The sequence below is a fragment of the Mirounga leonina genome, unplaced genomic scaffold (assembly GCF_011800145.1).
Source record: "Mirounga leonina isolate KUSES-001 unplaced genomic scaffold, KU_Mleo_1.0 Mir_199, whole genome shotgun sequence".
In the NCBI taxonomy this organism is placed as follows: Eukaryota; Metazoa; Chordata; class Mammalia; order Carnivora; family Phocidae; genus Mirounga; species Mirounga leonina.
Genome location: NW_023270498.1, coordinates 12,705,361 through 12,724,285, shown reverse-complemented (window position 1 = coordinate 12,724,285; position 18,925 = coordinate 12,705,361). Strand labels below are relative to the sequence as shown.

Below are 18,925 nucleotides of genomic sequence, written 5' to 3'. Positions count from 1 at the left end.
TTTGTATTATTTTCTTTTCTTTAGTTTTCTCTTTCATAGTTTTCTTTTTTTTTTATTATGTTATGTTAATCACCATACATTACATCATTAGTTTTTGATGTAGTGTTCCATGATTCATTGTTTGCATATAACACCCAGTGTTCCATGCAGAACGTGCCCTCTTTAATACCCATCACCAGGCTAACCCAACCCCCCACCCCCCCACCCCCAGAACCCTCAGTTTGTTTCTCAGAGTCCATAGTCTCTCATTGTTCGTCTCCCCTTCCAATTTCCCTTCCTTCGTTTTTCCCTTCCTGCTATCTTCTTCTTCTTCTTCTTTTTTTTTTTTTTTAACATATAATGTATTATTTGTTTCAGAGGTACAGGTCTGTGATTCAACAGTCTTACACAATTAACAGCGCTCACCATAGCACATACCCTTCCCAATGTCTATCACCCAGCCACCCCATCCCTCCTCCCCCACCACTCCAGCAACCTCAGTTTGTTTCTTTCATAGTTTTCATGCACTGTTTGGCATGGTTGAAATATTTTACAAGAGTAAAATAAAAAATAAACTTAATAAAGAACTAACTCTAGTGGATAATATTCCTGAATTTTCTTTTAAAAATGTTAGGGAAGCATTGCTATGATACTGAAATAAACTCTTCTGAAAACTTTTATGTTATGTGGACAGCCTATCTTTACAAAGTTGTATTCAGTTTTTACTATCTTCCAGTGTAATGTATTTTGCAATTCTCCATTGTTTTTGTTAAGGCTCTGCAAGATATTTATTTAGCTTTCTGGTTTTTTGCAAAATTACTTGGAGTTTAAAGGCACAGTCTTTCATAAATCAAGAAGGTGGGGTGTGAAGAGAAGTTTTTCTCCACTATTCTGGAGAGCCACTCTTAGGGGAAATCCACAAATGTATTTATATTTACTTATATAAGGGGATGGAACTAATGTGTACAAATTTTAAAAGATTATGGGTTCTGGGTATATAAATTTTGAAACATATTTTCAGAAAACCATGGTTGGCAAATCTACAACTCTACCGTAGAAACAGTATAGCAACGAGACCAGGTATACTTTTCTACTTATGCAAAAATATGATTTTTTTTTGCAAATTGATTCATATTTCCAATTATATGAATAAATCATTGTGTGTGTTGAAGATTGCTTTTACAACATAAAGTCGTATTCCAATGTTAGTTCAGTTACATTTGGATTTTCATATAAAACCTCTCTGAAAATACAACTAACTAGAACCCCAAAATAACTTACATTTTTGAGTCCTGAATTTTTATGTGGAAAAATGATTGAGGGGATTCAAAGATTTAAAGTCTTGTCACAGAGTCTCTGTATATAGTTTATCCTTGAAATACTTTTCTGTTCTGACCCAAAAGTGGGGAAAGATTGATGAAACCAAGAAGGATATGATTTTACTTTTGCCACAAATCTTGCCATATTCTTTGCTCAAGAAACTCTAAAGATCATGGAAGAAAGTGTCTCTGAGCATCTCACAAAGTCTAGTGGGAGGTAAAGATAAAGGGCAAAGGTTCCAAGTTGCCGTCACTGACTTTTAAATCACCAGATTTGGGCCAGGGGCACCTAAGGACCTCTTAGGGAAATGAGACCTCATCTAGTTATGGACATAGCATGACTCCCAGTAGGCATTCTCTTTTATTACCAACAGGAGTTGAGACTTTGGACTTCCTCTGAACCACTAGGATGAGACAAAAAGACAAGATTTAACCTCTGTGGCTTCTCTACAAGCTATATTGATGTTGGTACCTCTTTAAACTTCAGCTCTCCTGCTTGCTAGCCTGGTGAATTGTGTTTGCTTTATTACTCCCTGCTTAGCTTGAAATCTCTGCATTGTCACTAGCTACTATAGGATTTCCAGGTATAATGAAGACCAATGGAGATTCCTGACGCTGGTGTTCATCACCAATCCCCTAGAGCCTTCAGTACAAACACTGATATTTCCTAGAAAAAGCAGTAACAAGGTAGCATGTATATACAAAGTCTTGGACTTTGACTTTTTATCTTTAAAATTAAAAATAGTTTTTGATTGAGATATACAGTTGACCATTGAACAACATGGTGGTCAGGGTTGCCAGACCCCCACACAGTTGAGATCTGTGTATAACTTTTGACCACCCCAATATTTAACTAGTAATAGCCTACTGTTGACTAGAAGCCTTACTGATAATGTAAGCAACTGATTAACTCATTTTGCATGTTATATGTATTATATACTGTATTCTTACAATAAAATAAGCTAGAGAAAAGAAAACGTTTTAAGAAAAATCATAAGGAAGAGAAAATCATTTACAGTATTGTATCTGTCGAAAAAAATATCTGTGTATAAGTGGACCCACATCGTTCAAACCAATGTTGTTTAAGGGTCAACTGTAATTGATGTGTAATATTATATTAGTTTTAGGTGCACAACATAATGATTTCATGTATGTATACTTATACTTTTATAACCATAGAATGTCTTGAGAGATGATCAACAGTAATTAGGATCTGCTATATAAACTGTTAAAATTCCTTGGATTTGCAATTTTGGACATATTTTATTATTATCATTTATTTTTAGTGTAAGTGACATTACTCCTAAGTGAAATAGCAGTTATTAGATACTATGTGCTGGGTGCTGTGTTAAGGAATCTACAAGTATAATTTTCTTATAGTGGATGAGAAAGTTGGAGCTCAGAGAAATTAAACAACTTACCCACCATCACAAAGCTAGGTGAGGTTAGGAAATACATTTCATCTATTGATTTGTTTATTATCTTTCATAAATGACAGCAGTGCATAGTGAGATGAGTTCTGAGCCTGGAATACAAAGACTGGAGTATGAGTCTCAATTATGCTTTAATGTTTTCATCTTCAAAATAAGGATAACTTGTCCTTTCTCATAAGATTCTTGAAAAGATCAGATTGGAATATGGTCATCAATATTATGAGACATTACGGGACCATAGATTTGATCAATGGTCAGTGGGAAAGAAATTGGGAATACTGGAGCCTAGGTGACTCACCCAGTACAGGGTTAACTTCCCTCTGTCCCCCAACTCTGATTTGCCGTGACCTAAGGGTGGCACTGTGTGTTGGACTTGATTGGGTTGATGCTGACTTCTAGCCAGTCTACCCTACTGAACGAGCATAAAGACCAGTTCAAGATCCAACCAGCTGATAGATTTGAGCTGATAGATTTCTCTTACATATACCTCCCTACTTGACTTTTCTATGCCTTAATCACAAAACTCATCTCACAGGATTGTGATGACTAGAAATAATATATGCAAAGTATTTCCTATGGTGTTTGGTACATAAAAGATTCTCAGTTAATAGTAACGTCAAGATGCTAGGCTTCAACTACTCCTTTTTAAGCCCTCTGTGGGTCTGGTCTTTGGCAGCCCATGACTCACAGAGCTTTGTCTGGTCTGCTGTCTGGACTTTGCTACCTAGAGTCAAGCAGTAGAAAGTAATGAAACACATGGGCTTGGAACCCAAGATAGACTTCCGGCTTGACTACTTAATGTTGATATGACTTAAAAAGGTTACTTAAACTCTCTAAACCTTGGTTTGCTCATGTTTCAAATGAGTATAATGATGATACTTATCTCACAGGATTGTTCTGAGAGTTAAGATTTGAGTTGAAAAATTGTGTATGTTATTAATGGATAATTTTATTAAGGTCATATAGGTGGGAGGTGCTGGGGCTGTGACTCAAACCCAGATCTATCCACATCTCCTGCCTTTTCTATTGTAGCACACTTCCTGTGTTTCAATACTTTTAGTAATTGGGCTGCCAGTGTGCTCCTTATTACTAGAAATACTTTCAGTGCACACCATAGGATGGCTTTGTAGGACACAGTAAACAATAGATAATATTTTTAAAGATTTATTTATTGATTTGAGAGAGAGAAAGAGAGTGTGTGCATAAGTGGGGGAAGGGACAGAGGGAGAGAATATCCAAGCAGACTCCCACTGAGCATGGGAACCGATCACGAGCCATGTGATCAGGACCTCAGCCGAAACCAAGAGTTGGATGCAAAATTGATGGAGCCACCCAGACGCCCCAAACAATAGATAATTTTTAAGGTCTTTAGAATTCCTAAGATCTTATGATTTTCTTATAACATAGTCCCTAAATCGAAATATTGTGTTTGTAAGTTAGTTGTTGGGAACTTGAAATTTATTTATTTATTTATTTATTTAATTTTATTTAATTTTTTTTTAAAGATTTTATTTATTTATTTGACAGAGAGAGACACAGCGAGAGAGGGAACACAAGCAGGGAGAGAGAGAGAAGTAGGCTTCCCGCGGAGCAGGGAGCCCGATGCGGGGCTCAATCTCAGGTCCCTGGGATCATGACCTGAGCCGAAGGCAGACGCTTAACGACTGAGCCACCCAGGTGCCCCGAAATTTATTTTTCATAAGACATATTTCTATGAAGAATTTAGAGACCAGTGTGGAATAAGAAAGAAAAGAGGTGATACTGTGATACTACATTTAAACCAAAACCCTTCAAATTGTCTTTCTTCTCCCAACCACAATGTCTAAATAAACCTAGTCTCAGCAAGATTTTGGGAGAAAGTAATCCACTCCATTTATTCAAGCTAATGTGACTGAGACTCTCTTATTGTGACCAATTAGTTGCCTATTCATTCAGCAAATATTGAGTGCCAACTGTGTTCTAAATTAGCAGTGAAGAAACAGTCTGTTTCTCTAGTGTGAGAGAAGATAGTAATCCTTGGGAAAGAGACAATTGGACAAATCTGAGACATAACTAAAATTCATTTTACTGAAAGGAGGAAAATTGAAGGCAATAAGTTTTATTTTTTAAATCAAATTTTATTTTCTTTACATTCAATTAACATATAGTGTATTATTAGTTTCAGAGGTAAAGTTCAGTAATTCATCTGCTATATATAACACCCATTGCTTATTACATCTCGTGCCCTCCTTAATGCCCATCACCCAGTTACCCTTTCCCCCCACCCCCTTCCCTTCCAGCAACCCCCAGTTTGTTTCCTATGGTTAAGAGTCTCTTTTGGTTTGTTTCTCTCTCTGATTTTGTCTTATTTTATTTTTCCCTTCCTTTCTCTATGCTCCTCTGGTTTGTTTCTTAAATTCCACATATGAGTGAGATCATAATGATAATTGTCTTTCTCTGACTTATTTTGCTTAGCATAATACCCTTTAGTTCCATCCTGGTCATTGCAAATGGCAAGATTTCATTTTTTGATGGCTGCATAATATTCCATTGTATATATATATACCACATCTTCTTTATCCATTCATCTGTCGATAGACATCTGGGCTCTTTCCATAGTTTGGCTATTGTGGACATTGCTGCTATAAACATTGGGGTGCAGGTACCCCTTCAAATCACTACATTTGTATCTTTGGGGTAAATACCGAGTAGTGCAATTGATAGGTCATAGGGTAGCTCTATTTTTAACTTTTTGAGGAACCTCCATACTGTTTTCCAAAGTGGCTATACCAACTTGCATTCCCACCAACAGTGTAGAGGGTTCTCCTTTCTCTGCATTCTCGCCAACATTTGTTGTTTCCTGATTTGTTAATTTTAGCCATTCTGACTGGTGTGAGGTGATATCTCATTGTGGTTTTGATTTATATTTCCTTGATGCCGAGTGATGTTGAGCATCTTTTCATGTGTCTGTTAGCCGTCTGGATGTCTTCTTTGGAAAAATGTTTACTCATGTCTTCTGCCCATTTCTTGACTAGATTATTTGTTCTTTGGGTGTTGAGTTTGGTAAGTTCTTTATAGATTTTGGATACTACCACTTTATCTGATTACACATTTGCAAATATCTTTTCCCATTCTTTAGGTTGTCTTTTGGTTTTGTTGACTGTTTCCTTTGCTGTGTAAAAGCTTTTTATTTTGATGAAGTCCCAATAGCTCATTTTTGCCTTTGTTTACCTTGGGAAGGCAGTGAGTTTTTAATCAACTATTGCCATAGTCCAAGTATGAAGAGTCAAGGGCCTGAACGGTGGTAGCAACAGTGGGACTAGATAAATAGAGCTTAACTGTTGAAAAGTTGATTTTACAGGCCAATTATGTATAAATTATAAGAGATGATGAAAAAAAAGAGTTCCCAATTTAGCCAAGAGTGTGAATTCAGGCAAGGGGAAAGGGAAGTCTTAGTCATCCATGGGCATGTTGTGTTTATGGGGATGATAGTGTATCTGAGTAGAAATATCCCATGGTAACTAGGAAGAGGGGCTTGGGGAAAGGTTAGGGCTGGAAATAAAGATTTAGGTATCATCTACATGGAGACAGCAGGATTACTTAGATGAGTGAAAGAGAACAAAGAAAATTGGGATTGGAAGGAAAAGGTAAAAGAATTAATAAAAGAAACAGAAAGGGCCAAAGAGGTATTAAAAATCCAATAAGTACAATAGCATAGGATATAAAGATAGGATTGGGTGGCTCAGTTGGTTAAGCAGCTGCCTTCCGCTCAGGTAATGATCCCAGGGTCCTGGGATTGAGCCCCACATCAGGCTCCTTGCTCGGCGGGGAACCTGCTTCTCCCTCTGCCTGCCGCTCCCCCTGCTTGTGCACTCTCTCACTATCTCTCTCTCTGTGTCAAATAAATAAATGAAATCTTTAAAAAAAAAGGATAGTCAACAGCATCAAATGCACAGAGAGCAGATAGGATGAGGACTATGAAAAGAATATTGGGTAGTGGTCCCTGAAGACTCTTGGTGATTGGGCAAGAAAAGGTGTTGGTGAACAAGTCAAATTTCAGAGGCTCAGGCAGTCGTGGCAGATTGGGTAAATAGGATAGGAACAAAAGGGTAAGAATATTAAGAAAACTTTTTCTTTGAATGAAAACTTTATTATTATTATTATTATTATTATTATTATTATTATTAATTTCGATGTGGAGCTCAATCCTGGGATTCCAGGATCATGACCTGAGCTGAAGGCAGATGCTTAACTGACTGAGGTGCCCCAAAAACTTTTTTATTATTGACAATAACACAGAAGATATTGATAGAGGGGGAGATTTAAGATGCATCAGAGGGAGAGAGTCTGTTGCCTCCTGTCAAGTTTCTTTGCCTCTGGTCTCATCTGTATCCTTCCATTCCCTGTATTGATCCTGATTATGTCAGCCCCCCACTGAAAGACCTCTCTGGGTGCCTCATGGCCAGTGGAAATCCAATATCCTTAGCATAGCAGACAAGACGCCTTGCACTCTGGTTCTAACCTTCTTTTCCCATTTCATCCTTCGCCATTCAGGGTACAGGAGATTTTAGATTCTTTCCATGTTGGGTCTTTGTACACATTGCTCTCTCTGGAATACCCTTCTTTCCATCTTCCACATGGAAAATGCTAACTCATCCTTCAGCAGCTGGCTCAAATGTCACCTGGCTTTTGAATTCTTTCCTGACTCCCCAGGCCCAGTTCAGGTCTCCTTCTCTGGTACTTCAACTGTAGGCTGTACACTCATTTTTGTCTCGGTATCTTGCATTGCAAATCATCAATTTCCTTAGCTGTGTTCTCCATTAGATTGTATGATCTTTGAAAACAGGGACTTTTTTACTGTTGTAATCCCCATGACTGGGACAAAACAAACTCTTGCTAAAAGCATCAGGAATGAATGAGTGGGTATTAATGTAAGGAGATGTATCTTGAGGTATAGAGGATGGAAGTGAAGAAGCATCTTAGTGCTAAGTGAAATAAGCCAGACACAGAAATACAAATACTGCATTGATCTCACTCATGTGTGGAATCTAAAAAGTCAAACTCACAGAACCAGAGTGTTGAATGGTGGTTTCCCAGGACTAGGATATGGGGGAAATGGGGAAGAACTGGTTAAAGGGTACAAGCTTTCAGTTATAAGATGAAAAAGTTCTGAGAATCAAATGTATAGTATGGTCATTGAAGGTAATGCCATATTTTATACTTAAATGTTCTTAAGTAGATCTTAAATGTTCTCACCACATACACCCCCCCCACACACAAATGGTAACCATGAGGTGAAGGATGTGTAAATTAATTTGATTGTGGTAATCATTTCATGATGTATATGTATATTAAATCACTGCATTGCACCACAGTCTAAAAAAGCATGCTGTACAAAATAAATATATATAACTTTTATTGGTCAGTCATACCTCAAAAAAGTTTGGAGGGAAAAAGCTTTATGAACTTGAGCAAGTTAATTTCTCCAAACCTGAGTTTCCTGTTGGTCATATGAGAATAATACTTTTCTTACAGTGTGCTTTTGGGGAGAAAAGCTACAAAATATACTAACCAACATTTAGTAATCATTAATATTAGAATTATTTCCAACTCCACCTTCATGGCCTGTATCTCTTGGTTTCTGTCTTGTCTTGGATTTGGCTGCAACTTTAATCCATTCTCTAAAGAGAAGTGTTTTGTTTGTTCTTTAAGTAAAATTTTGATGCTAAGAAATTTAAACGTACCAATGTTTCATCTACCTAAATGATTCAATCGACAGCAAGCAAATTCAGCAACAATCTAAAATTTAATATATGGGTTGATTTGGCAAGTTCACAATGAAATCTGACTTGTCTTAGGAGTTTCCAAGTAACTTCCCAGAGGAGGCTGAAGCTTTGAGGCTCCCTACACTGCATCGAAGGACACTCTTCCTGTCTTATCTTAGTACTGTTTTGCCCTAAGTGATTTAGAACAGCTCTTTCCATTTTTTTTTTTTAGCAGCATTTTTGTGGTTAATAAAAACATGTGCTTACAGTTTTTTTGCATAGATAAAGGAAAGGATTCCACATCAGATTTAGATCAAGAGATAGATTTTCAGAAGAAAATGAGGGATGTGTGCCCTGGGAGCAGCAGAATGCCGCAATATTCTGTCTCTGGCCGCTTGAATTGAAGGCATTTATGAACACGTCCACACCCCGCCCACGCACATCCACAGTGGTCACCACTGCAGCTCCTGACACTGTCTTGCTCCCCAGTCTCCTTTCCAAAGTGCATCCGTTGTTTTCCATGACATAAAATAAATCCCTCTCTTTTGCCCAGTGGTGAAAAGCTTATATAAATACTAAAACTTCAGCTATTCCCCTGAGTTTTCTGTTGGCAAGCCTGCAGCTATGGGTTTGTTTGGATCTTGACGTGCCTTTTCTGTGCAGGTCTTTGAGGCCACTTAGGTGAGTCCGGTGGTGATAAATTCACATGTCTTGAAAATTTATCAGGTTAACCACGATAACGCTCTGCTTATGGAAACTTAAATGATTGACACCCGGATTGAAAAGGCTCCAGGTTCAAAGTATCTCTTTTATTCTTTCAGCATAGATCATTCTGGTGATATATATGTCTTAGGAAGTCTGGGCCAGGAGATGATTTTAATAGTCATTGAAAAGAAAATAAGGTGTGAAGAATTGATTAATGTAAGACATTTCATCTTGCATGGTGGTGTTCCCATGAAAGAATGCTTTTCAGTATGTAGAAGTGAAGTATTTGATTGTGTACTAAGTAGGGATAGTTAACATTACTGGCTGTAATTAAAATGGACAATGAAAAATCTTTATTCACCAAATGGTGAGATTAGGAAAGTGCCCTCAAAGTATTGATACTGATTTTACCCTTGTTTTAAACAGTGGAAGAAATAGTACATTCTCCAATATAATTTCCCATGGAATCTGCAAACCTAAGATTAATTCTAGCTATGTCTAAGATTGCTGAGTAGAAGTCCGTGAACACTATTTCTACTATATTTCCACTTGCCCTCCCATAGTAGTGAAGCCTTATGCTTGCTGTCAATAATCTATTTTACCTAATGCTTTTTTTAAAAAAAATCTCTTTTCACCTAGATTATTACTTAGCTAGAAATAGCTTGCTATTTTAACAATTAGTAATTCTAAATTCTTCATATGTTACAAATTATGACTGTTGTCTTTGAGGATCCAAGATTTTATTTCTGTTTCACTGTTTCACAAGAAGAAATATAAAATGGTGAAGAAGAAATATAAAACGGTGAATCTCGGGGTGCCTGGCTGGCTCAGTCATTGGGCGTCTGCCTTCAGCTCAGGTCATGATCCCAGCGTCCTGGGATCGAGCCCCGCATCAGGTTGCCTGCTCTGCAGGAAGCCTGCTTCTCCCTCTCCCACTCCCCCTGCTTGTGTTCCCTCTCTTGCTGTGTCTCCCTCTGTCAAATAAATAAATAAAATCTTAAAAAAACAAACAAACGGTGAATCTCATTAATGAATTAGGTCCCCTTTCCTTGACATAATAGAGAAAATAAAGGGAATCAAATAAGCTTTTATGTCTGTGAAGTCTAATTGTAAATTACAGAAAAAACAAAACAGAGGTAAAGGACTTGGCTGGATTTGAGCGTTGCTGGCTAAACTGATATATCAGTCTTCACATGCCTAGATTTGTTCTGATTAGTAAGTCATAGTGCAAATAAGTAGCTAAAGTTGTGTTTAGGCCAATGGTTGTGGCTGTTAATTGTGGCGTACTTTAAATATAATGGAGGTAGAAGATATAGCTTTCTTTTTTTTTAATTAAAGATTTTTATCTATTTTAGAGAGGGAGAGCACAGAGGGAGAGTGAGAAGGAGAAGCAGACTCCTTCCTGAGCAGAGAGCCCAACGTGGGGCTCGATCCCAGGACCCTGAGATCCTGACCCGAGCCAAAATCAAGAGTTGGCCCCTTTACCGACTGAGCCACCCAGGCACCCTGAACATATAGCTTTCTTTTAAAACAACTACATTTGTTTATTTTTTGTTTGGAGGAATAATTTAGTATATCAATCTACCTTAAACTGATGTACTATGCCTGAGTCCTAAAAAACACTTTGCACAATGAGATTGTGCTCAAAATTGCAATTATATTGTTATATTTATAAGGTGCTCAATACAGTAACAGTTGAAGCTCAGCTAAAACCATTTCCCACACAATCTGCCTTCTCCACGGGACTCCCTGTCAAAAAGCACACAGACACAGAAATAGGAGGGATTATATGTCTAATGGTGGACCTTCAAACAATGAGAGCTGGTTGGCTATTCTTACCACTCCTGGACAAGTCAAGTTGTTTGAGTTAGGTGACATTCTCAAAACTAGGAGCAAAGAAAGCCTAAGAAACATAGTTTTGTTGTTACTGGTTGCTTCAAAAGAGGGCCATATGAGAAAAAACTATTGTGTAAAAATGCATCTTTTTTGGGTCTGTTCCTAGGTTTGAAAAACAAACGACCAGCAAGTGGTTATACCTCTTTGAAGGCAGCGGGGTTGCGTATGGCCCAATCAACGACATGAAGAACGTATTTGCAGAACCCCAGGTTTGGCTTTTGAAGTTTTTAGTACATGGCAGTTAAAAAACGCAAGAAATTGCCTCTCTTTATCCAGATTGATTCACGTAAATACACGTGAGCCATTGGCCTTGAGCTTAAGTCATGTAACGTGATTTTTGACGGTTACGTTAGACTGTGGGTTTGAAGTAAAAAGAATCAATTTAGAACTGGCTGTCTACAATCATACTTTTACGTCCATCAGATCTAACATATTTCTGCAGCAGTCTCTACATAAAGTTTGCAAGGTCAGGACATTTGTTTCTCCTGAAAAATGGGAAATGTAGATAATTGAGAGGTTGGGCTCAGGCCCTCAGAGATCATTCTCTATAGAAGGAAGTACGACAACTTCTATAGTTGCAGCCCACATCTCACCAGATGGCTATCTTAAAGTGTACAAAGCAAGTCATGGTTAATTTTGCAAATGAGAGGCTTTTATATGTTTTGATTAATAAAGTGCATTATTTGTGAAGAATCAATTGTACTTGAATAGAGGTTTGTACTGAAAAATTCTTATAAGCTTCTTTTTGGGCCCCAGGAATCAGGATCACCTGAAAAAATGAGTTTTTTCTATAACATTGTTCAAATTATTATTTTTAGAGGCTATCAAAATAATTTTTGATTTATTACTTTAATCAGTATCACTGCAAGCAATTTACTGCTTCTCAGATTCGCATATTAATCCCAGAAGGTAGAGGAATGCCATTTTTCTATGAAGTTTTCACTATGATTATTCACATATCTTATCAGCTTCCAACACTTCAAAATTATAGGTCTAAAAATATTCTTTATATTGTAACCAGTTTTTCTTTGAAATGAATTATGGAAACTGGAATATGATTTGCTAGGGGAGGAGAACTTTGTTGAAAACTGACCTTTTTAACTTTGGTACCTATCTTTTACATGAGTATCTGCTTCAAGGAGAATTGACGTGTATTTAATTCAGTGTTCATGATATTTACTGGAGGAAAAAAATGAGTGGATTCAGGAATTCTGCTGTGTGTTATCTTCCTGCCAACATCGTGAATATGCCAAGGCTTTGTCCATAATAAAACAATGGCCAATAAGTATTTGAGATTAAGGGCCCCGCTGGATATGTACTGGGTTTCTATGACAGGGTCCTCGCTGCATCAGTGGATTAATGTCTGGTGATTAATAGCTCCTTGCCATGAGGCAGCAGTGAGCACACTCTGAAATGTACTAGACTCGGAGGACCAGTGTTCTCACTCATAACTTCGAATGAGGCCAAGCTTTGGCTTTGAGTTGTTGTGGGGGAATGGGTGGGTTTTGCTATCATTTTCCTTCTTAAAAATGGTACCAAGCTGTGTAGGACTTGGCGTTTAACTCGATTTGAGGGCACGTTTCCCTAGAGATCATTTCTGAGAGTTTTATCATCAACATTTCTGTCGCTTCACCTGTGTATTTTCAGGCACAAAGAACGTTATTTTAAAAATCACTGGGTATCTTCTTTTTTTTTTTTATTATGTTATGTTAAACACCATACATTCCATCATTAGTTTTTGGTGTAGTGTTCCATGATTCATTGTTTGTGCTTAACACCCAGTGCTCCATGCAGAACGTGCCCTCTTTAATACCCATCACCAGGCTAACCTGAGACGAATCACTGGGTATCTTCTAACATTACCTATTTTCTAGGTTTTGATGAACAAGGAACCAAGGTTCCACCCTTCAAATTGTTCACCTTATGGGCTGCTTCAGATTGAATATAGGATAGTTAGGTTTTTCATTCCCAGTTTTTCCTTGTAGTTCGGTTTAATTACTTTAATTGTTCTATCTCAACTCTTTTGGACCCTCATGAAGTTTCTAATATTGGTCTACAGCATATTTTTAGCTTTTGCTACTACCCCAGGAGTCTCTGAAAATTGCCTTCTTATCCTCTAAAAGTAGCTCCTGTTACTATTCTAACATCGAAAATTCTTAATCATCCAGTGATAATTACTGACAATTGTACCCTAGTTGCAAGAGTGGAGTTGGTCTCTTTTATATATACTTTCGTTCTTTGCAGTTTAAATGCCAAATGTACACATAAAATTTATCTGGAGTTTTAGAAGGACTAGAGAGCAATGCAATACTGTTACATTTTAAAAATTAGCACGGACGACTCTGGCCATTGTATGTAGGACTGTTTGGCATGAGAGGTAAGTACATTTGGCTCTTTTAAAAAGAATTCCATTATCATTTTGAATTTTGGAAGAAATGTAAAATGTGAAAAAATCAGGGAGTTATGTCTTAGGACTACTTTCAAAAGTTCATTTGACAAACCTTTATTGTACTTATGTACCAAGTGCTAGGGATTTAACATGAATTTAGTAATTCTCTTCCTTTCTGAAAAAATAAATCTAAAATCGACTTAGGTAGCAGATACACAGTAAATGTTGTTGTTGTATGAATCCGTGAATGAATGAGTTGGTTAAACTCTGCCAAGTATAGGTTTTCCAAATGATCAAGGGGCTATTGTGCGTCCCCTGGGTGGGGCTGACAGCGTCTATCTATAGCCTTTGTTTGGAAAGCACCGCATAATGGTTAAGACCACAGAGTCAAAATTGTTGGGCAGCTTTATAAACTTACTGGGCTTCAGTTTTCTCAACGGTAAAGGGGTGTAATAGGATCTTTGCTCTATATTGTTGTGTTACATGAGATAATGTTTATCAAGGGCAGTAGGGATTGCCAGAGGTAAAGGCTCAAGACACAGGAGTAACTCTGGGTTGCAATGGTACCCTTTAAGGTAATATTTTTGTTAAAAAACACCTTCTTCGGTGGAGACCTTTGCTCAAGGTTATATTTGTTTGGTGGATACAAAGACCTTTGTTTGGTGGATACAAACAAAATCAGTGTGGCTCTGGGGTTGGGGATCCCTAGCTTAAGAATCGAGCTGTAATATTCTTTTTAAGAAAAGGCATTCGCGAACTCTGTGCCAAGAACTTCTCAATCCTTCATCATTTCTGATTGCTGAAACTCCTCTTATTTTTTATTTTCCGTAAAAGTATCATTTCCGTTTAAGGTGTCCTCCCTTGTTTTTCCCCCATGAGCTGTAGAGTTTCTTGGCCCGGGGGTGCATGGAACCGGCCACTTGTGCTCAGATGTGGGACCCCGCCACTGGCGCCCGTGGCTGGCTCTCGTGCTCACTGTGCCAGCACAGCTGTAGCTCAACGGAAAATTGATTTGGGTGAAGTACAGGCCTGGAACACGGCGCCGGAAGTGAGGCTTTGATGAAGTGAAGAGGGGTGTGTCCAACCAAAAAGAAAAAAAGGGAAGTCAGAAGCATCAAAGTGCAGGAGAGGATTTTCTGGGGGCCTGCTTATCAAGTGGGCCATTCACCCTTCATCTGTGGTTTGAGCTCGGTAGACGACAAAAATGTACTTGATGGTAGAAACTATTTTGAACCTAAATAATTTCATCATGGCCTCATGTTCTGAGGAAACTTGATTTTTTTTTTTTTTTTTGACTCAGCTGAAAGAGCAGATGATTTTTTTTTTTTTTCTTGGATAGATGCAACGTTGTCTACCTTTTATTTTAGCCTCTGATTATCTGCTGCAGACTCTGAAAGGTTGAAAGTGTCCTCCAAGCATCCACTGTTAAGTCAGTCAAGAATACTGTGGGGGTTTTGGTCTGTATTTACTGATAGCTTAGAGGAATTTTGATCCAAAAACCTTTTAGTGGTAGTTTGTTTTTCTCCCTCGGTGATAAATTATCTGTGGAAAACTCTGTGTATTTTATAGAAATGCAATATGGATTATCTGCATATCGATTTTAAGAGTCATTTTTTAAGTGCTTTCTTAAAATATCTTTTTTAAATCAGGCCAAGATTGTGTAGTACATTAAAGGAATTCTTAAAAAGTTTGAAAAACTTGCTAGATGACCTCAGTATGGTCCTATTTAACATACCCTGGGGAACATGTGCATAAAATACATTGTGGTTTGAGGTTTTCCAACCCAAACAAACTTAAAAGAAAATGCAGCTTTTAATAGAAACTATTCAGATTCCTGCAAAAATAGGTATGGATCCCACCACCGAGAGCATTTAATAGCATCATTATCTACCATGAGAATCAAAAGAGATTGTGTTACCCTGTTTTTTGCATTTTGCTTAAGACCATGTATTTGGCGATTCTAAGTGTATTCTTCGACTGAACTGCGCAATTAAAGAATATATAGATATGAATGACCGAATCTCTGATTAATGTTTTTTTTTTTTTTTTTTCTCTCCTTGCTGCCATGACCCATGGGTGGGGAAGAGAGGGCAAAAGGGTGTCGCCAAACTGGTGTTATTTAACAGAGCCTTCACATTTCTACCACACACGTTGAATCCATCAGGTGTAAGACTCACCCTGAAGCATCACTTCTGAGAACTATTGGGAGGGAAGTATCAGAACTGAAACATCACAGCTGGCCCTGATTTTAGCTGGTGCCAAACACCTGCAGGCTCTAAAAGGATACCAAAACAAAACCCCACCCTGTGGCAGCAAGCCATCCTTTAACAACCCTTCCTTAACTTTGTATCACCATCAAAATTAATTTAACATTTTCTACAGAAAACTTCTTCTTCCTGTCCCAGAAGGCCATTACAACTCCTTGAGCACATCTTTCGTATGGGATAAATACGTCATAGAAGCAAACAGAGTGAAGTATTGAAATATTTGATAGCTTAAAATTATCTGTTGTTTTCATATCATTATTTGTGGAAGCCTGTGAAGTTGGAGGTTTTATTAATCTCTAGGCTAGCTCATGTTCTTCAAGTGATTTGGTTTTTTAGCACATCCTGGCAAACTATCTGAGCATCTGGGGAAAAAAAAGCTTTCAGTATTCATATAGTAAGTGTCAGAAGCACCCCAAAATACAAAGCTGTTTTTCAAGCCCTTTCTACACTCATGCACGCACGCGCTCCTGCACGCACGTGCACATTCACAGACATGCTCGCGTTTTTGATGCATTTTAAAGACTGCCTTCTCCATGGCATTAGCTAATATTTGTTGAAATGCGGTTGTATAGCCTGGTGGGCTTACACACCTCAAGCACGATTCTATCCTTGTCTCTAACACTGCTGGGAAACACACACATACAGGGCTCCCTACAACTGGAAAACAGTTGATGAAAATCTAGATAAAACAGTATGTCTAGAAATAATTCCTGGTAGACAAAGGAGATTAAAAATTAAATTTTCTGTGTATTTCTGAACATACATGACACACTTTAGGTGGTGAACAAATTCAGATATATTGTGTGTGTGTTTGTCTTATGATACCTGGGAATAATACTTTAAATTTTTGAAGAAATAATGTGCTTTAGGCACATTATTGAGAAGAATCTTAATGCAAGAAACCTCATCTCTTATTATGTAAGAGGAAACCCACTGAAATGTCAAATAAAAATAAAGGACATAGTATAACATTACTGGCATTTTATGTTCATTTTTTAAATATAGCTAAGAAATTTGGAGGCACCAATTTCTTTGAAATATAACACAAATATACTTAAATATCCAACTGGAATGCCTTGGACATTTCTTGATTGATGTTGATGGAAATAAGATTGTAGAATTTATGTTAAAGAGAAAAAGCCTTCTTTTGATCTTTTTATGAAAATGTGAGAGGCATGGTTCAGAGCAAAGGGGAATGTAATCCGCTTATTCACTCAGACATTCATTCATTCATTTAGCAAATAGTAATTGATGGCTGTCACGTGCTTGCCCTCTCTTTCTCCCTCCCTCCCTCCCTTTCTCTCTCTTCATATATATATCTCTCTATATATACACACATATATAATGTATGTACTATACAAGACTATATTATGTATGCTATATTATACATAGAGTCTTGTATTAGGTATTTGGCAAGGGGAGGGTATGATGGAAAGCAGTGAATCAACAAAGATAAAGCTATTAAACATTCAAGGAGGTCCCACAGTCCAGTTTAAGGTAAAGTGTGTCCAGTGTCAAAGAAGAGTTACACATAAACGTTCTGGGTATTTTAGCAGTGAGAAGTAATAGGCATAAAGAATCCTATTTAATGAATTAACAAAAGTTTAAAATCTGACAAGGAGTTGCAAAATGTCTTAATCACTTAAGCACTATTTAATACCACTGACTATATTCCCTATGCTGCACCTTTTATTCCCATGACTTACTCATTCCGTAACTGGAAGCCTGTATCTCCCAACTTACCAAAGGACTCTTCATCCTTTTAAATACCTTTTGCAATCAGTTTGTCATATTACTAATAAATTCCTTTTCAATGATTAAGAGGAATTTAATGGAGGGTTTCCACTTTTACTGTTCAGTGATTCTGAAATTATTTGTGACCTGAGAATATCTGAAAGTTTCCTTTTTTTTTTTTGTAGAGCTACTCTCTCCATATGTGTTTCTCTCTCTCTTACAGCCAATATTAAAGGTTATGATTTCACAGATTTATTCAAATGAAAACATTTTTCATTATCATTTTATTGTAGTTATTATATTAAAAAACATTTTAATTTTATTATTGGTGGTACTGAACATGAGCAACGATTGACAGGGACTGAGAACCATTGATATTTGAAGAACTTTTCTAAACTGATTAATGATGAAAGAGGAAGAGGTACAAAATGGTACTCAAAGCCTACAGGATCTTGAAATGTACATTCTGTAAGAATCTACGTTCTGTAAGAATGTACATTCTATAATCTACATTCTGTAAGAACTCAGCAGTTAAAAATGGAGCCTGAATTTGCAATTTGTCTCTTTTACTTTGATTACCTGTGCTTTAGGTGTTGTACTAAGAAACCATTGCTTATCTAAGGACATGAATATTTACAGTTAAATTTTCTAAGAGTTTTATAATTTTTACATCTTACATTCAAGTCTGTGATCCATTTTGCATGTGTGTGCGTGTGTGTGTGTGTGTGTGCTATGCTGTAAGGTGTGGAGTCTGACTTCACTGTTTTGCATATGGATATATCCAGTTGTTTTTGCATCATTTGTTAAAAAGACCAATATTTTCCCATTGAATTTTCTTGGCACTGTTCAAAATCAATTAGCCGTTAATGTAAGGGTTAATTTCAGAACTTTGATTATTTAAAAGTGTTTGAAAAACATACTTTGAATGATTTCAGCTCCTTCAGATTTATTGAGGCTTATGTTATGTCCCAGCATAGGATCCATTCTGCAGAATGTTCGCAGTGTTCTTAAGAATGTGTATTCTGTTGGAGTATGCTATAGATGTCTGTCAGGTCTTGTTTGTTATTACCATTGTTTAATGTTTACATTTCCTTGTTCATCTTCCGCCTGGTCCCTATATACATTATTGAAAGTTGGGTGCTGAAATCTCCAACCATTATTCGTGAATTGTCTGTCTCTCCTTTCAGTCAGTTTTGCCTCATAGATTTTGGGCTCTGATGTTACATGCATATGTTTACCACTGTAATATCATCTTAAAGAATTATCCCTTTATTATGATGATAAAGGGATAAATTTCTATTTCTAATAAGATTTTTTTAAATATCTATTTTCTTTTTTTTTTTTTAAGATTTTATTTATTTATTTGAGAGAGAGAGAACACATGAGAGGGGATAGGGTCAGAGGACGAAGCAGACTCCCTGCCAAGCAGGGAGCCCGATGCGGGACTTGATCCAGGGAC

At 37.2% G+C, this 18,925-nt stretch overlaps 1 protein-coding gene across 1 annotated transcript in view; it reads left to right on the top strand.

Moving 5' to 3' along the window:
• SUGCT (succinyl-CoA:glutarate-CoA transferase) overlaps window positions 1–18,925 on the top strand; it is a 780,750-nt gene that overhangs the window by 356,413 nt on the left and 405,412 nt on the right. Inside the window, exon 12 of the mRNA XM_035026545.1 lies at window positions 11,183–11,285. Coding sequence (XP_034882436.1) covers window positions 11,183–11,285 — 103 coding nt within the window. The remainder of the gene's footprint in view (window positions 1–11,182; window positions 11,286–18,925) is intronic.